The sequence below is a fragment of the Panthera leo genome, chromosome C1 (assembly GCF_018350215.1).
Source record: "Panthera leo isolate Ple1 chromosome C1, P.leo_Ple1_pat1.1, whole genome shotgun sequence".
Taxonomy (NCBI): domain Eukaryota; kingdom Metazoa; phylum Chordata; class Mammalia; order Carnivora; family Felidae; genus Panthera; species Panthera leo.
Window position 1 is genome coordinate 205340568 of NC_056686.1, and position 18431 is coordinate 205358998.

Genomic DNA, 18431 nt, shown 5'->3' on the forward strand with positions numbered 1-18431 from the left:
TAACCCACCGCAGGACCTGATTGCCTTGATCCTGTCTCTTTTTCACAAACCCTTTACCTCCTTAGGGGCTATCCTTCCCTCGGCTGAAAACTCCCTGATTAGTCATGGTAGCCACTGCCTTGGAAATAGGCTTCATTCCCTTGTCTTCCTCCCCTTCCCCACGTTTTGTTCTGGGACTTGCTGGTAAAACCCTCTCCTGGGTTAATGCAGCTCTCTGTCTGATTCACGTTTGTGCTCCACCAGCCGAACTTGGCTGGGAAGCACACAACAGCTGGGTGGGTCTCTCTTTACATCAGGACTCAGACCTCAGGCGGGCTTTAGGCACTGCCGAGGGAGCCTACTGGCTCCTGCTCCGTCTATTTTCCTGTTCTCCTAGAGGATTATTTGATACTTTACTTCTCCTTAATTTTAAGTTTCTTTATTTTGAGAGGAGGGAGAAGGACGGAGAGAGAGAGAGAGAGAGAGAGAGAGAGAGAGAGAGTCAGTCAGTCAGTCCCAAGCAGGCTCCGTGCTGTCAGTGCAGAGCCCAACACGGGGCTCGAACCCATGAACCGCGAGATCATGACCCCGGCCAAAATCAAGAGTCGGATGCTTAACTGACTGAGCCACTTGGGTGCCCCTTTCTCAATTTTCTAGTACCCTTCTTTCTTCCTCCCTTTCAGCCAGTGATTGTGCTTCCTATTACTCTGAGAAGATAGAAGCGCTCAGAAAAGAACCTTCTACTAGCTCCTGGTACCGCCCACATGCATCTGTGCCCCTGTTGCTCCGTAAGGCCAACCTCTTCCACTTGTGTGCCTGTCTCATTCTCTGTTCTGCTTAATCTTCTTCTTCCTCTACTGGGTCATAGCCCTCAGCATGAAGACAAGCTATAACTATCTCTTATCTTTAAAACAAAAGAGTCTGCTTTGTCCTGTCCTAGTATCCACTTCTCTGTTCCTCTTTAAAGTGCTCTTTAAAGTGCTCCTCCTCTTCTTTCCTAAACTCTCTCCAGTTGGGCTTTGATCCTTAACACAGCTATTTTCAAGGTCAACAGTGACCTTCACACCTGTATGCATCTTTTCTTTCGTTTTCCTCTACGACGCTTGACTCTTTTTTCTTTTTAATTTGTAACAGCTCTTTGTATATTTTGTCATGTGTTTTTTCCTTTTGATTTTCAAATAGTTTCACCAGACAAATGTTAAATCTTTAAAATTTATGTAGAAGAGTAAATCTGTAAGAATTGATAAGAAAGTTTTGAAGCACATGCAGAGTGTGAGTCTTACTAGATATTTAAAATAGTAGTTCTCAAACAGTGCACATAAAACTTACATGGTGGTTGTTTAAAAGTGAGTCTGCCAGTAGAGTTTTCAACTTATAGGGTAGGGAGGAAAGAATGGGAAGACCTGTCTGAGGAGCCTTCTGTTTAAATACGCTCTAAGCAATTCTGGTATGATTGGTCCATGTATCACAGTTGAGAATCACTGTTGTAAATCTACTGTATTTGGAGGCATGACAAAGCAGTAGACAGGTCCAAGGAGCAGAATAATGTCTAGACACAGATCCAGTTGTGAACAAGAACTCACTGTTGAAGATGACGTTTTGGTCATTGAGAAAAGTGGGGTTGATTTAATAAGCGGTTCAGGTAATTCATCTGAAAGAACAAGTTGGCTTTCTCCCTTGTACAATGTGGAAAAACAAACTCCGTAATGATGAAAGGTCTAAATGTAAAAATTATGTAAATCCTGGAAAAAATACAGGAGGACAGTAGTTTAACCCTGGGATGGATGAGGCCTTCTTAAAGTGGGTTGGAAATCTAAAAGTTGTGAAGGAAATGAACAGATTTTATCGTTCGGGTTTGTTTTCTGAAAGGTGATACTCATTCTAAGACGAGGCAACATAAGAGGGTACCTGTGACTGCTTTCCTAGTTCTAGATTTTCCACAGCCCCTTCAGCAAATAGGATGCAGTTGGCCAAAGGTTCGTTACTTTACCTTGTTTGTCTAAAACATTTTAGAAAAATTAAATGTCTTAATTGCATGTGGCTGGTACATGTAGGCTGCGTGTGATGCTACTGAACGCTTCCTCCTCGGCTCTCCCAACCCTTGGCTTTCACGGTCCTGCCCTCTCCAGGTACTGCTTTTATTGGTCTCGCCAGTGGGATTTTGCTCTTCAGTCTTGGCTTTGGTTTCCTTACAGAGTTTTCTGTCCTTGAACTTGATCTCGGAGATTTCCTACCTTGTCCTCCTCCATCTGATTATGGCTCTAAAAGGTGTGCTTCCAGCTCTGATCCCTCTTAACTCCCACAGTTTCTATGTTCGGATGACTCACAGGCATCTTAAACTCCTTAGTGTCAAGACTTGCATTCGTCTCCTTCCCACCAGCCATCCAGCTGCTGACCAGCTACTTCTCGTGTCTCTGTCTCACTTGAAGGCACCCGAGCCATTTCCCTTCTTTCACTGCAGCTCCTCTCATTCGGGACTTTCCTCGCTAGGATTCTGATCCACCTGCACTGTGTTAAGAAAGATTTCAGTTGTTGGGAAGGCCTGGAGGAACAGTGGCTGCTGCCACCCTCTGGGCAGTTGGGCAATTGGGAGCTGGGAATCCTAGCTGCTGGCTTCCCGTCACACACGTTAGTCACCCTGCTCCCAGGAGCCGAGGATTATTTTCAACTCTGGTTCATCTGATCGCCTCGCCTCATGTTTCTGCTGCCTTTAGCTGACAGCCGATTTTCTTTCTTTTTTTAATAATTTTTTTAATGTTTATTCATTTTTGAGAGAGAGAGAGAGATGGAGGGAGAGAGAGGGAGAGAGAGAGAGAAAGATCAAGCATGAATGGGGGAGGGGTAGAGAGGGAGGGAGACAGAATCCGAAGCAGGCTCCAGGCTCTGAGCTGTAGCTGTCAGCACAGAGCCCGACGTGGGACTCGAACCCACAAACTGTGAGATCATGACCTAAGCCGAAGTCAGACGCTGAACCGACCGAGCCACGTAGGTGCCCCGTGGTTAACTAATTTTCTAAAACACTGGAATGCAATGTACAGTGGAACGCCCATGAAGTTTCTTCTCAGCATTAAAGGACCTAAGGATTTGACTTTAATGCCCTGCCCCTGTCTCCTCACCCCCACCCTGCTCCACTGGAACCCCTGCTGCTTCTGGTGCCTATTCAAATTATGTGGTGTCCTTTGTTTAAAAATCTCTACCCCCCCACCCCTCAATCCCTTTGCTAGTAGTACTACGCTGTCTTGATCACTATTGCTTTGTGCTGAGTTTTGGAATTGAGATGTATGACCCCTCCAGCGTTGTTCTTTTTCAAGGTTGTTTTGGCTGTTCCGGCTACTTTGAATTTCCATGCAAATTTTAGCTTGAACGATTCCGTATCAAAGCCAGTAGAGATTTTGATAAGGATTGTGTTGAATCTGTGCGCCAGTTTGGAGAATTGTCATTTTAACAGTAGTAAGTCTTACAGTCCATATATAGCAGATGTTTTTCCATTTATTTAGGCTTTTAATATCTTTAAACAGTGTTTTCTAGTTTTCATAGTAAACTTCTTGTTATATCTTATCCAAAGTATTATTTCTGATAAATATAATTGCTTTAACCTAATTTTCTGATTGTTCATTGCTACTGTATAGAAATACAATTGATCTGTATATATTCATCGTCCACCCTGTGACTTTTGCTGAGCTGCTTACTAGTTCTATTAGTTTTTTAATGGATTAGTTAGGATTTTCTGTACAGTCATCATACAGTCATCTGCAGATAAGATTTTTTTTATTACAGTGTTATTTTTTAATTCAAAACACAGACATGTGAAATAAAATTTCAGGGAGAATACTTAGGTAACATCCTTCCCCTGGATTATTGAGATACATTTTATTCTTTGCAGCTCTGATGTCCTGGAAGTAGTAGGACCATTTGTCTTTTTGTTTTGTTTTTAAATGTTTATCTTGAGAGAGAGAGAGAGAGAGAGAGAGAGAGAATCCAAAGCAGGCTCCACATTGTCAGCACAGAGCCCGACATGACACGGGGCTCGATCTCATGAACTGTAAGATCAAGACCTGAGCCAAAATCAGGAGTGAGAAGCTTAACTGAGTCTCCCAGGTACCCCAGGACCGTTTATTTTTTATTGTGCCATTTTCCTAAATAGAGACTTTCAATGGGTCCCCATTAATGGCATAAATCTAGATTCTCTGGACTCTTCCTCCAGATGACTTGTCAAAGAAAACAGTGTGGAACGGTGAACAGAGCCTGGGGACTATTTGAGGGTCGTGGCTTCTCACCAGCTTTGCGTGGGCAAATTTGGAGGTGTTCTTTATCTTGTAAAATTGCAGAGTTGGACATCTACTTTATTTTTGAAGGTTTTATTTATTTAAAAATATTTTTTTAATGTTTTTATTTTTGAGAGAGAGAGAGGGAGAGAGAGAGACAGAGTGTGAGCTGGGGAGGGGCAGAGAGAGGGAGACACAGAATCTGAAGCAGGCTCCAGGCTCTGAGCTGTCAGCACAGAGCCCGACACGGGGCTCAAACCCACGGACTGTGAGATCATGCCCTGAGCCAAAGTCGGACGCTTAACTGACTGCGCCACCCAGGCACCCCTTTAGGGTTTTATTTTTTAAGTAATCTCTGTACCCAGCGTGGGACTTGAACCCACAACCCTGAGATCAAGAGTTGTTTGCTCTGTTGACCAAGCCAGCCAGGCATCTCTGGACTTTTAATTTTTTCCCTTAGTTCTTTGAACGTGTTTATGATAGCTGCTTTGATGTCTTGTCTGAGTCTGACATTTGGGCCCTCTTGTGGACAGTTTCTGTTGCCTGCTTTCTCCCACTGTGTTTGGGTCTTCCTTTGCTGTCTGTTTGTATGCCCCATAATTTTTTGCTGTAAGCTGCACATTTCAGCATTTCTGAATGCTGACTCCCCTCCCCCTTTCCCCTGGCTTCTTGCTGTTGTGCTGCTGGCTTGCCTATTTGTTTAGTGACTTGGCTGGCTTATTTCACTGCAGTTTCCACCCCCCACCCCCGCCTTGGGAGCACACCGAGTGCCCTTGAAGTGCCCTCTTTAGGGGATGACGGCATGGTTTTAGTAGGACGCTCTTTAACTATTTTCTTTCTCTGATCTCCTTGTTAAACTTCTGCCAAGTTCACGCCCAGCAGTTATTCTCCGCTGATAGCTAGCTGATTGCCTTATTGTATTGGACAGAGCCCTGGGCCATAAATTGCCTCACCGGGTGATCCAGTCAAATTATACGGCCTTTGTAAAGGGGCTGTGTTTGAGGCCACTCTTTGAGCTGTCCTGACTCCCGAAGGGCTCTTCTTAGGTTCTCTTTTCCCTGATTCCATGAAACTTCTATTTACTCCTTCCTTGCTCTCCTGGAACTACCAGCCTCGGCCGAATCGCTCCTCACCAAGGTCTCCATTGTTTTCCTCAGCGCCACTAGGCCTGAGCTCCCTGTTCTCTGTTCTGACGAAAGTCAGCCCCCTTGGGGCTTGCTAAGGGGCTCTCCGTCCTCACAGCCTGCTTTGGCCTGAGCGGAACCCGTGTGCCATTGCTCCAGAGCCAGGGGCAGGGACAGCAGCCTGGCCTGTGCTCTGGGAGTGAGGTGCTGGGCTGCGGCTGTCGCCACTGGTCTTCTCTGGAGCTTTGCTCTCTGTCTGGACGTTATCGACAGGCTGAGGCAAGGGTAACTGGTGCCCAGCGTTCTTGGCCGGCTGTGCCCGCAGTAGAGCTTCCTCGCGTTTCCTGGCCACATTTGCCTGGAATAGAATTTCTACAGCATGGAGTTGGGGAGAGGAGCTGAGCATGCTAGAAATCATAACCCCTGGGTTTGAAGCTGGATGGAGTCATTAGTAGTTTGCTTCAGTTTCGTTTCTTCAAAAATGATGTTGTTACCTACCTACCACACAGAGGAGTGTCTCCTCTCGAGTGCTCAGTTTCCCTCCGATAGGCATGTGGCCCACTCTCTCTCTTCCTTGTAAGCCTCTGCTCGGATATCACTGGCCCTAGAACAGGGTTCTCCTACAGAGAAACGGGACACCGAGGCTTTCTTTGTCCGGGAAGCAACTTTGTTCGTCGTGCCGGCACGGGCTCAGTGGGTTCGTACCTGAAAAACTGAGCCCCAAGTACAACGGGTTGTAGCCTTTTATGCAATTTCTACTTCTTTGTGTCCCATATATGGTGACACATATAGTCCGATTGGACATAGTCCAAGTTACAGAGTCGTGTCAGAGCTATGCATATGTGTAGAGAAGTTGATTGGGCCACGTTGCACGTTGCCTTCCTTTGTTCTGAGAAGGCCTTACCGCCTTCCTTAGAGAGGGACTCTGCCACAGCCCGAGCGGCTCTTGTGGGCCCCTCATAGAGCGTCTCTCCAGCCTTGCCCATTCACCTCGTGTTTCCCTTCCCTGGCTCATTTTTCCTCCAGGGATTTGCCGACACTTGGCCTGCGTACGTATATTTGTTCGTCCGCTGCTCCCAGCGACCGCGTGGACTCCGTGAGAGGAGGTTCACTGTTGTATTTCCTGTACTTAGGACAGTATCCGACACATAGTAGATTGTCAACAGATCTGATGATATAAGTATAAAGACCAAGGTTTACAGCCTCCTTGCTTCACCATCCAACCTGCCTAAATTGGAAAATACCACGCAGGAAGTGGATTCTGTGTTGTTTGCCAACTCCAGCTGCTTGTTGCTGCCTAGAGAGAGGGAATGGGGCCCACTGGGAAAGAATGCAGCGATTATTTAATAGTGGCTGCCGAGCCACGAGGGAGGAAATGGTGTATGCCGTTGCGTTCCCTGGGGAAGTGAGGAGATTGCCGGGAAGAGGAAATCGGCACGTTTTCGCTGTGGATTCTGATGTAGGTCTTCTGGCTTGCTCCTTCTTCACCACTTGGGGTTAGGTTGGAAAAGCCACCTGTTTATAGAATGATGTGGAAAGAGATACAAGACACTTGGAAGACACTCACCTGTGCCATATCAGGGTGGACAGGACATTGCTGGAGGCCAATACTTGCTGCTGCTTGATTGGAAAAAAATATCTCCATTTGCCCACCTAATATGAAGGATTTTTCTTTAAAGTTACTTAAAAATGATTTTGAACTAATACCTTTCTTTCTCTTCCTTCTAGATTCTTATGGAAATCTGTTAATTCTACTTTTTGAGCACTTATGAATAACCACGTATCTTCAAAACCATCTACCATGAAGCTAAAACAGACCATCAACCCCATTCTTTTGTATTTCATACATTTTATAATATCACTTTATACTGTTATAACGTACATTCCATATTATTTTCTGTTTGAGACAAGACAAGAAAAATCAAACCGAATTAAAGCAAAGCCTGTGAATTCAAAACCTGAGTCTGCATACAGATCTGTTAACAGCTTGGATGGTTTGGCCTCCGTATTATACCCTGGATGTGATACACTAGATAAAGTCTTTATGTATGCAAAAAACAAATTTAAGGACAAAAGACTCTTGGGGACACGTGAAATTTTAAATGAGGAAGATGAAGTACAACCAAATGGAAAAATTTTTAAAAAGGTAAGGTGATCTTTCATTGCCTTTTGTTTTTCCTCTGAGTAAAGTGTGCTTGTAGAAATGGCGGCAGGGGACAGGTACAGCCTGCTTCTCTTGGACGTTGCTGATGTGGCGGGAGGAACAGGGTAGGAAGGGGACCTGACTGTGCCCTGATCTCCTTCTGTACTCTCTTACACAGATTGGTCTGAGTTTTCACAAACCATTGAGACTGCCCACTGAGCCTGAATGTCTAACGTGGCTTGGAATAGAATGTCTAGAGCAGTTTTGGGTCTGAAACCATATTCCTGGGTAGTTACACAAGCACTTGTGTGTGCTTGAGATGGTTCTGGGTTTTGGGATGTGGGGCCTGCTGTTTCTGATTTTAATGTAGGTTCTGTTGGGTGCTTTATGTCTTGGTACTTTGACAGTGGCAATTGCATGTTTTGTAAAGAATTTTCTTTGGGACGCCTGGGTGTCTCAGTTGGTTGAGCGTCTGACTTCGGCTCAGGTCATGATTTCATGGCCCGTGAGTTCAAGTCCTGCATCAGGCTCTGTGCTGACTCTTTCAAAAATAAACATTAAAAAAAAATTAGAAAAAGAAAAAATTTCCATAAATATAGACAAGCCTGCCATTGTTGATTTGAAACAGGATAAGATATCCTTAAAGAAAATATAAAGATAGTGGTTAAGAACCTGGATTCCAGATCCACACTATGGGTTTGGATCTCAGCTTTGCCACTTAACTAGCTGTGTGACTTTGTAAAAGTTATTTAACAAATCGGCCTCAGTTTCTTTATCTGTAACGTGAAGATAATGATTATTGCTGATATTTATTAGCATTTCGTAGGAGTCAGGCTATTTTTAAGTGTTTTGCATATATCAAGTTATTTAAGACTTAAAATAGCCATATGAGTTAGTGTTATCCTTGTTATTTTACAGATGACAGCACAGAGGCACAGATGGAGAATGTACACGGGGACATTTCAGTTAGCAAGTAGTAAAGTGAAGATTAGAACCTGCTCCATGCTTCGTAAATGCCAGCTCTCAGACTTGTCGAGAGGATAAATTGAATGTGTGTGCACATATAAACACATGTGTGTAGATAGCTTGTGGCATCTGGGGTAAATGCCCTAGACTGCATTAGTACTATTGTCTTGAGAATTTGGTGGACAAAATTATATGAATGAATACAGTACATATCACCAAGCAGTGCAACACTCTGAAGGGTAGGGAGTACAGAAAGGGCACGAAAATGCTGGTTTTGAACTTGGATACAGGATTTTTTTTTTTTTTTTTAATGTTTATTTTTGAGAGAGAGAGAATGTGAAGCCCAATGCTGGGCTTGAACTCACAAACGGAACCGTGAGATCATGATCTGAGCTGAAGTCAGACGCTTAACCCACTGAGCCACCCAGGTGCCCCGACACATGACTTTCTTATAAGCAGTTCTTAAAGTTCCAGTAGGTAAAAACTGAAGATAATTTTTTTTATTGTTTTAAAGTTTATTTTGAGAGAGAGAGCACACGAAAGCAGGAGAGGGGCAGGGAGAGAGAGAGAAAGAGCATGAGAGAGAATATCCCAAGCAGGCTTATCACCACCATCAGTGCAGAGCCCAACAACAGGGCTCGATCTCACAAACCCATGAGAACTGAAACTAAGAGTCGGCTGTTTAACCAACTGAGTCACCCAGGCGCCCCAAGATACACAATTTTTTTAGAAGCAGTGAGGTGATCTGTAGCTGTTTGATAATTTGGTCAGGTTATATGTTTAGTACGTATGTAGGCGAAGTTGTTCTTTCCTCTTACTCTTTTTTCCATCTACATCCTGACTCCAGCTGCTTTTTTTTTCTGTTAGTCACGAAGGAACCTCTCAGGTTTGGGGGAGAGTTCAAATAATCACACCATGGAATGAAATACTCAGAGCTTCTCCTGGGATGTTCCTTAACTTACCAGCCTGTTAATTTCAGCACTTATCCATACAAATTCTGTAGTCCTTTTCTTCTAAACATGAAGGAGGTGGCAAGCAAGTTAACATCAGTAACTCCTAGAAATTAAAACATGATTTTAAGTCTAGACAACAGAACCTGTAAGTGTTCATCCCCTCTAAGCAGAGTGATCTTTTATCTTGTTCTGCCTGGAGCCGTCCTTGTTTTATCTTGCTTTGCCTGTCACGTTAACGGTGTAGTGGCTTGGGGAAATGATAGGGTCACTCTACTTTTAAGGCATATTCTCTCTTCTGCTGACTTAGATGAATTGTTTTCTATTAAGTTCACTTAAGGTCTATCTGGAGTTAATAGCACATTTCTTGAAACGGAAATCATAAAGTTACCTATGTTTGTTTATTCTTCTAGCCTATAGATTTTAACTTATAAAACATTTTATCATAATGGTATCTGATATTTAGTTGCCATATTTACTTTTTATGAAATACCATCCTCGATTTTGTCTTTGAGAGATCTGGCAGTTATACAGGGTACCAAAAACACTTCCACTTTCTTAGGTGCTAAAGTTTTCCACTCCTCTGCCTTCTCTTAAAAACATTCCTTTTGTTTGTTTGTTGATCTAATGCTATTTGAATTCAAAGATTGGTTCTCTTGTTTTTAATCTCAGCATGTGTAACAGAAGTCCTCCTTTAGCAGGAGGGTTAATTTTTTTCTCCAGAATTGCACATGTGTTATAGGCATTTTATAAGACTGGCACTATTTTTCAGTCCTCACAGTAGCAAACTAGCTTCCAAGTATGTGAACAGGAAATCAGTATGGTAGATGTGAGATTCCTTCTTACTTCAGGTATCAGTGTAATTAGGACAAAATAAAATCCTAGAGCTATCGAAGTTTCTCCTTCAACGTGGCCAGATAACACAACGGATGCAAGGAAAATTTTTCCCTGTCGTGTGTGTGTGTGTGTGTGTGTGTGTGTGTGTGTGTGTGTAGCCTTTTCCTCCCTGTCCTGCCTGCGGTGTCTTTGTTGTCCTCATTTACTCAACAGAAATATTTGAACTCAGATAGGAGAGTTGAAAAGGAAAACACTTGTAGTCAGCTGCCTTCTCTGTCTGTATCATGTTACTGTCAAGTCTGTCTGCCATGCGATTGGCATTTGTGATTCATTGGACTTTTTCGGGAGGGCTCTATATAAATAAACTCTGATATAGAAAATGTCATATTTGAAATGAGGCTAATTGGGAAAAAATTAATTTTTAGGTTTCGTGTGTAGTAAACGAATCCAATGTTTTCTGTTAGCCTTACTCAAGAAGAAAGTGCCACACCACTGATTAGCTAAGACTCTGGTTTTCTCGGTCTGTGTTGTAACTCTAACATTGGACTGTGGGTATCTCAACTGGGTGTTATAAACATGCTGGGTTTTTTTTCACGTTTTGTTTTCTTGTTTACACCCACTGTATTGCAGCAGAAGCAGCCTCTGCTCTGACAGTAAAAGGGGGACATTTCACAACAGGTGTTTAGGTAGATGTAAGAGTGGAGTTGCTTAGGGTAATGTGGCTTCTGCTCGGAATGCTTCCCAACTAGAGCGCAGACGTGTTTGTAATGAAATGTACCGTCATTCAGTAGTTTCCCTGTTTGACAGTAATCTTGAATTGGGAAAGCCAGCCAGTGATGTAGCAGTATGTCAACGTTTCCTTCCTTCTTGTTTTGGGGGCTGAGCTTTGGGGATTAACCCTAGAATGTATCTGATATAGTTGAAACAAAGATACCCAGACCTTTATTTCAAATAAAGATACCCAGAACTCTGAAGCTTTGTTTCCATCATATCCTAAGTCAGTTTTGAGCTCCCGAGGAAAGATAAGCAGAGAAGTCAGTGGTGATGATTCTACTCTGATTATGCCCATGGTAGTGTGGCCTTCTGCTTCACTAAGACCGGTCTCTCTGGGGGGCACAAAGAGAAAAAAGGCAGAGAAGCAGAGGCTGCTATGTTCTTGAGGCTTGGCAAGCTTTTCCAGAAGTCTCCTCTGGCTGTATGAAACTATGGTGGGGCTCTGAGCACCTGGGACCTGTGTCAGCCTCTCCCAACACCAGCCTTCCTGGCCGCGAATGCATCGAATGCATCGTACTAAGGTCTTTGGAAATTAAGAACAGTGAAGGATTGATTTCCAGAGCGTCTTTAAAACACATGGACCTGAAATAGAACAAAGTTGCAAAGAAAAAAAAATAATTTTACAGTGAAATAAAAAGGAGCATGAAGCCAGCTCAGACATTTAGTAATCTACCCACCAGAAACACTGTATTTTGCACACATTAGAAGAAAGTAAAAGAGATCATATAATCATGGTGCTTAGAAAGAGAAGATTTCACTATGCTATGCTATTCTTTGTAAATTGATCCAAAAAGATCATAGAAATACTCGTTTCTGCTCTTGGAAATTGACTTAGCTTGCCTCTTCCGCAGTGCCTACTTTTGTGTTATTGCTTATTCCAGAGTCATTCATATATATATATATATGAATATATATAAATATATAAATCTATTTGCATATGTGTATGGTATTTATTTTCTGACCCGTTAGGACATTTACATCCTAATTTATAGAAAAAACAATGGGCAGTCTCTTGGCCAGGGTTCGTGTTTTGGTTGTTAGAGTGCTCTCCCCAGCCAGAACCTTGGCTTTCCTTTCCATGCTTGTTTCTCTCCTGGTCAGCCCGTTTGTGAGAGGCACCGCCGGGTAACAAATGGCTCGAGCCAAAGAACCAGGAGTCTGATTTTTTTTCCCCCCTTAATAGTTCCCCCATCCCCCTTTTTACGGGTCTTCTGCTTCCACGCTTGCCCCTACTCTAACCCACGCACACTCAGCAGTTGAAAGGATCTTTTACAAATGTCAATCAGGCCACCGTTCTCACCTGCACAGTGACAGCCGCCTCCTTCTGTAGCATCCTCGGAGCGCTGTAATTTAGTCCTTAGATTCCGGAATGAGCCTGTCCGGGTTCGCATTCTGGTCCTACGTCGGCTGTGTGATTTTTGAGCAAGTTATGCTTACTCTGTCTATGCCTCGGTGTTCTCATTGGTAAAATAGGGCTAATAATACTGTGTCTCAAGAGTTAGTGTGAGAGTCTTACAAGCTGCTGCTGCAGCGTGCTTTGCACGGCGTGAACACTGGCAAAGGTTGGCCGCCCTCCTCCTCATCGTCGTTCTCCTCATGATCATCACCCATCATCCAGACCTGCTGGATATTTTCACCCTCTGGCTCCTTCACGATAAATTGTCATGATCTTCATTCGCACAGAGTAGGGCTAAATGAAACCAGGTGTACTTTGTCGAGGAAGGCAGGAAAGTGTTCGTTTTGAAGTACTTCTCTTCTAAATGGCTAAAGTAAAAGAAAAGTTGGTACTTGAACTGGTCAAACCCTTAGCTACCGGAAAACTTGATCTTTATTTGATTGTGTCATTTGTCAGGGTCCTGTATAGTTAAGTATTGTATGCTTTTATTTTACAGAATTTTCTGTATGTTACCTCCACTTTATTTTTATAGGTTATCTTTTGAGATAAGAGGCCCTCATCTTAGCATCATCAATATGTTCCTGAACAGTCAATTATTAAGTTTCTCTGTTCTGGGCAGTGGTAGTCTGAGTGATAACACTGATATTTACACATGTGTATGTCACACCTGTCACAGAATAAAGATAAGCCAATTAAATGTGAGAGAGGAAACCACCCGAGGAAAGCAGCCATAGGGCCTATCTTAACTTTCCCTCTAACTTTACAAATTAGGAAACTGCTCAAAGGCTCCATGGTAGACGTTTACCTATCCAGACTAGTCATTCCTTTTCCTGACTCAGAGTCGGGAAAATTGAACAGATTAGTGTCTCAGGGGTCATGGATAAGAATATATGGTGTGTGTAGATGAGCGGGGGAGGGGCAGAGAAGGAGAGAGAGAATCCCAAGCAGGCTCCAAGCTGTCAGCACAGAGCCCGACGTGGGGCTCGATCTCATGAACCCTGAGATCGTGACCTGGGCTGAAATCAGGAGTCGGATGCTTAACTGACTGAGCCAACCAGGCGCCCCATGGATAAGAATAGTTGAGAGGTGGCAGGCAAAGGATGTGCACAATGGAAGGGTGGCCAGAACAAAAGTAGCTTGAGGGGTGAAATGATCAGGTGGATGTGGATGTTTTTAAAAGCAGTTTTTTCAAAAATGAGGCTTCTAGAGGAGACAGGGGTCAGAAGACTCTCTGAAGCCCAGAGTGAATTGAAATTGTGTTTAATTAACACTGCTCATTCTATGCGTATAGGAAATAATGACTGAGTGCCAACTATACGCCATTAGGGAGACAATAATGAACAGGACACACGGGTTACCCTTCTCAGGGCTCTTACATTTGTATTGGAGGAAGAGAGACAGTAAGTAGTAAGTTAAAGATTTAATATCTACTGTGAAGACATAATGCTAATTGGAGATCAGGGTTAGCCTCTCTTCGTGGAGGTCTGAACAACAGAAGAGCCACCTCTGTGAAGATCTGTGTAATGAACCTTCCGTGTAGTGGGACGGGATAGTGCACTCACTGACTCTAAAACTGGAATGCAGCCTGTTGGGTGAGGCAGTTGGGGTGCCAAATGGAAGGAAGGTATTCTGACCCTGAGAACGAGCACCTCTCTAAATTTTGTGCCCATGGCACCCATCTTGCCTCATCTTAGCTCCTTCCCTGGCCCAGCCTGTTTGAAGGACAGAAAGGACAAAGCATTCACAGGAAGTAATGAGTTAGGGGAAGAGGGTTTGATATGAGCACAGAGATGCTGGCAATGGCTAGGTCCCAGGGCTTTGTAGGCTAGGGTAAGGTTTTTGAACTTGGCTATGCATGTAGAGGTGGTTAAGGTTGGAGATAGAAGTTTGGGAAGCGCCTTGAAGTAAAGTCTTTGTAAGTTTGGCTTTTGCTAGGGGTGCTTCAACCATTGTGATACCATGAGATTCTGCAGAGACCAAGGACACAGATGTATGTAGGCTGTTAAACTTGGTGGTAGGAAGATAAGGTCATTCCTGTTGCATTTCTAATTTCTCAGTGATCTATGAGATCGTACCATCAGCTGGAAGTGGAGAAGTGAGGGAGAGAGGGTGGGGCAGAGGATATTTGAGTGGAGAGAAGGTTTCAAGTAGCCATTTCAGAGGGAGTGAAAATGAATACAGCAGGGAAGCATAATAGGATTGCTGGGTCTATGATCCTGGATAGAATGAGGTTGGGTGTTCTTTTTAGCAGTGTGGGCAGGGAGTAAATAAATGAATTTAATCTCAGGTTTGAGCTAACCATAGGGACAAAGTTAGAATTGGAAATTTTTTCCAGTAAAAGACAAAATTGCAGGGTGGGTAGGGGCCTTTAAATGGAATCTTGATGGGAAAGATAGAAGATTCAGTGGTTTAAAGAATTTAGTGAAATTCAGTATGGTTACACTTCAGTTAAATTTGTGATTTGATTTCTTTGCCATATGGTGGCCCCATTATATGGATTTAAATACTTGGATTATACAGATAATACCTTTCAGAACACACACATTCTCTGAAACTTACAAAGCTCATCATTTAGATTCTGGAATCTAAGAGGTAGCTCATGCTTATCTTTGGAGTATAAAATTCTTAATAATTGTAATCCAGTTTGTGCACATTTTGGCCAAATTCTCATCTGTCTTCTCACCCCCACAGAGCTCCTTTTGAAGTCATTGGAGCTCCCCGTGCTGAGCATTTCATGGGGGTGCAGAGCAAGGTGAGAGTTTGGAACCACTAAAGTTCAATAAGTATTTTAAATCCAGTTGCCTTAACCATCAAAATAGGAATTTATTTCTTAAGTACATTATGGAATAGGACACTAGAGGGCAGTATTTACCCCCCCCCCTTTTTTTCCTTTTTGTATCTTCGCCCAGCCTCTTATTTCTAGAACTGTCTTAAATGTATGCATTTTTGAAAATGAATGTGGTTAGATGGTTTTAAGGTGTGTGAGAGATGTATTAGTGAAACAGCCATGTTTGGGAACTATATGTATATATTTGTAGTGTGAGGAGGTTTTTATCCAATCTATAGGTAATTGGGGATTTATGGTACGATATAAGTTGGAGAAAATTCCTAAACAAAAATGTTAGCCAGTTCTACAAGAGGATTATTACTAACGTAGACTTAATGTTACCTGTACTTATGGTAAACACAAATAAAACGTTGAAAGCCCAGTGGTGCCAGTTGGTACTTAAGGCTTAGATGAATAATGTGACTAGTCCTGGTTGGATACAGCAATTCAAATTGAACAGCCATAAATATGTCTATTATCTTGGGTTTGTCCAGTTTCTGTTTGTGAATCATATTGTATCATTTGATATTAAAATCTGGGAATTCATAAATAGAAGGAAAGTAAAATATTGGTACCCTTAGTACTTGATATTAGGCTAAATTTTAAGCTAACATCTATATTGTTTAAGTTAATGATCTATAAGTGAATTAATAATGTAGGATATATTAGGCTAAATTTTAAGCTAACATCTATATTGTTTAAGTTAATGATCTATAAGTGAATTAATAATGTAGGATCCTTTGGTCAAAAAATTGATCTTTAAAATCCTGTCAAACTCTGAAGATTTTTGAAAATAACCCCCCCCCCCCCCCGCCATTACAGTGAAGGATTTAGCATGCGATTTGTCATAGAAAATGTCACAAAATAGCTAATTTTCAAAACAGGTTTTTTTCACTTGAAACTCACTGTCTAACTTTTGTTAGAAAGAAATAGTTAAATTACATGCAGACGTAACTCTGGTTTGTCCTAGAACTTGGAGCAACTCTTGGCTTCTTTCTAGAAGACAATATTTTGGTTACATTAAAAGGTATTTATATGTTTTTTGTTTATCAGGTTATTCTCGGACACTATAATTGGCTCTCCTATGAAGATGTCTTCGTTAGAGCTCTTAATTTTGGAAATGGCTTACAGATGTTGGGTCAGAAACCAAAGACCAACATCGCCATCTTCTGTGAAACCAGGGCCGAATGGATGATTGCTGCACAGGCGTGCTTTATGTATAATTTTCAGCGTACGTAGGCTTTCTGATCTTCTGGAAGAGCAGACTTGAGTTACTGTGGGACAGAGGATATTGTTTGTTTATAAATATTTCATTCTTAAGAAATTAAAATCCGGGAGTTAATTTCACCTTGCATCTAATCAGGGGAGAATTCTGTTACAACTTCGAGTTGTGGGTCTACTTTGGGAAAGGAATCAAGTGTGGAACAGTTGGGGGGCCGGTGTGGTAAGGGGACTGGAACGTATGACTGCGGGGCTCGGGGCCTAGTGAGTGAGGCCTACGCCTGTGGGTCAGGGAAGGCTCGGCCGGTCCTCTCAGGAGCTCTCTTGTGAAGTTAGTGTCACTTTGTTGTGCCATTTCTGTTAGCAGTGACAGGTGACGTCAGTACTCGAACCCAACTGCAAGTTCAATGATAGGGAGTTTTTATGTTGTAGTAATTCAAGTGGCAACCCTGAGGCCCCAGCCCGTGAGGTCGTCCCGGGAGCTTAGCTCAGAGGCCTTGGTGCCAAAACGTGACGTGACGTCTGGACGTTGACTTACCTTTGAGATGAAACAGAAAAGATGACGCTTTTATCAGGTTTTCTGCTGTAAATATTTTTTTTTAAAAACTGAGATACCCTTTGGCTTTCATAGGTTCGGGTTTACGGTATGCTTCTTTTGAGAAGCTTTAAAATAATTAGCTTTCAAAGTCACTTTAAGTCTAGCTTCTGTCAGTTAGGCAGAAAGCAAATAAAAGCCCACAGGATCATCATTAAATGTCAGCGTTTCTAGAATGTTTTTCTTTAGCTTTCTACTTTAGAGTAAGCAGTACTGCCATTTGTTCATGTTAATATATCGCACCATCAACCCGGTACTCAGTGCGTCTTACTGGTATATTTTCTTTTTTCTTATTTTCGTACCAAGTAGTTAACTAAGGCTTTGACGTTTTAGGAGTCAAATATAATCCCTTCCATTGTGGCATCCCAGAGCAACATGTGTAGGTGAAACAAAACTTAAAAAAATTAAAAAAAAAATTTTTTTTTTCAATTATATTTGAGAGAGAGAGAGAGAGAGACAGACAGAGAGAGGGAGGGAGAGAGATACCAAGCAGGGGAGGGGCAGGAAGAGAGGGAGACACAGAATCCGAAGCAGGCTCCAGGCTCTGAGCTGTCAGCATAGAACCCGATGTAGGGTTTGAACTCATGAACCATGAGATCATGGTCTGAGCCAAAGTCAGATGCTCAACTGACTGAGCCACCCAGGCACCCCTCAGATTTTTTTGTTTTAAAATATTGGAAATCTTGGGGGAGCAATTAGGTAGGAAAGGGTGAGTGAGTGGGCATGTTTATTAGTATATTGAAATAATTTAGAAAATCGTAGCACAGTTATGTAATAAGCCACGGATGGTTAAATTTAGGGCTCAGTATACCACTATGATTCATGACCACTTTCAGAGACTTTGTTTATATTTGGTACTTCCATGAAATGTTCAAACACTTGACTTGCCCTTCTTTTCCCTGTAGTTGTTACATTGTATGCTACTCTAGGAGGTCCGGCTATTGTTCATGGATTGAATGAAACAGAGGTGACCAACATCATTACCAGTAAAGAACTCTTGCAAACAAAGTTGAAGGTGAGGACTGCAGTTATTTTGTAACTGTCCAAAACCTGAGAATTTTCAGTGTCTTGGGCTCTGATACTGATGCTATTATGACCTTTCAAATCCTGAATATCTTTGTAAACTTTTAGGAATATCATACTTCATTCCTTTCCTTTAGAAAAGAAAAAGTAGATTTTGCCTGTATTTATGTATAAGTAGTGCATAGAGTTTCAGAGTGATTGGTAAGTATAATATATACGCCCGTGTCTAAGGGGAAGGGGTCATAACTTTCATTGTGTTCACTTGTGTTCTAGTCTATTTTCAGTAAATTTCTAATTTTGAAGGGTTGTTTCTAAAGTAGTAACTCATTTT

General features: G+C 42.4%; 1 protein-coding gene across 2 annotated transcripts in view; it reads left to right on the forward strand.

The window, feature by feature from the left end:
* The window catches only part of ACSL3 (acyl-CoA synthetase long chain family member 3), a 74559-nt gene that overhangs the window by 32682 nt on the left and 23446 nt on the right, over positions 1–18431 (forward strand). For both annotated transcript variants that reach the window (XM_042950301.1, XM_042950300.1), the window contains 3 exons: positions 7097–7514; positions 16315–16492; positions 17983–18092. In XM_042950301.1, the coding sequence (XP_042806235.1) occupies positions 7137–7514; positions 16315–16492; positions 17983–18092 (666 nt within the window). In that variant the 5' untranslated portion in view covers positions 7097–7136. The remainder of the gene's footprint in view (positions 1–7096; positions 7515–16314; positions 16493–17982; positions 18093–18431) is intronic.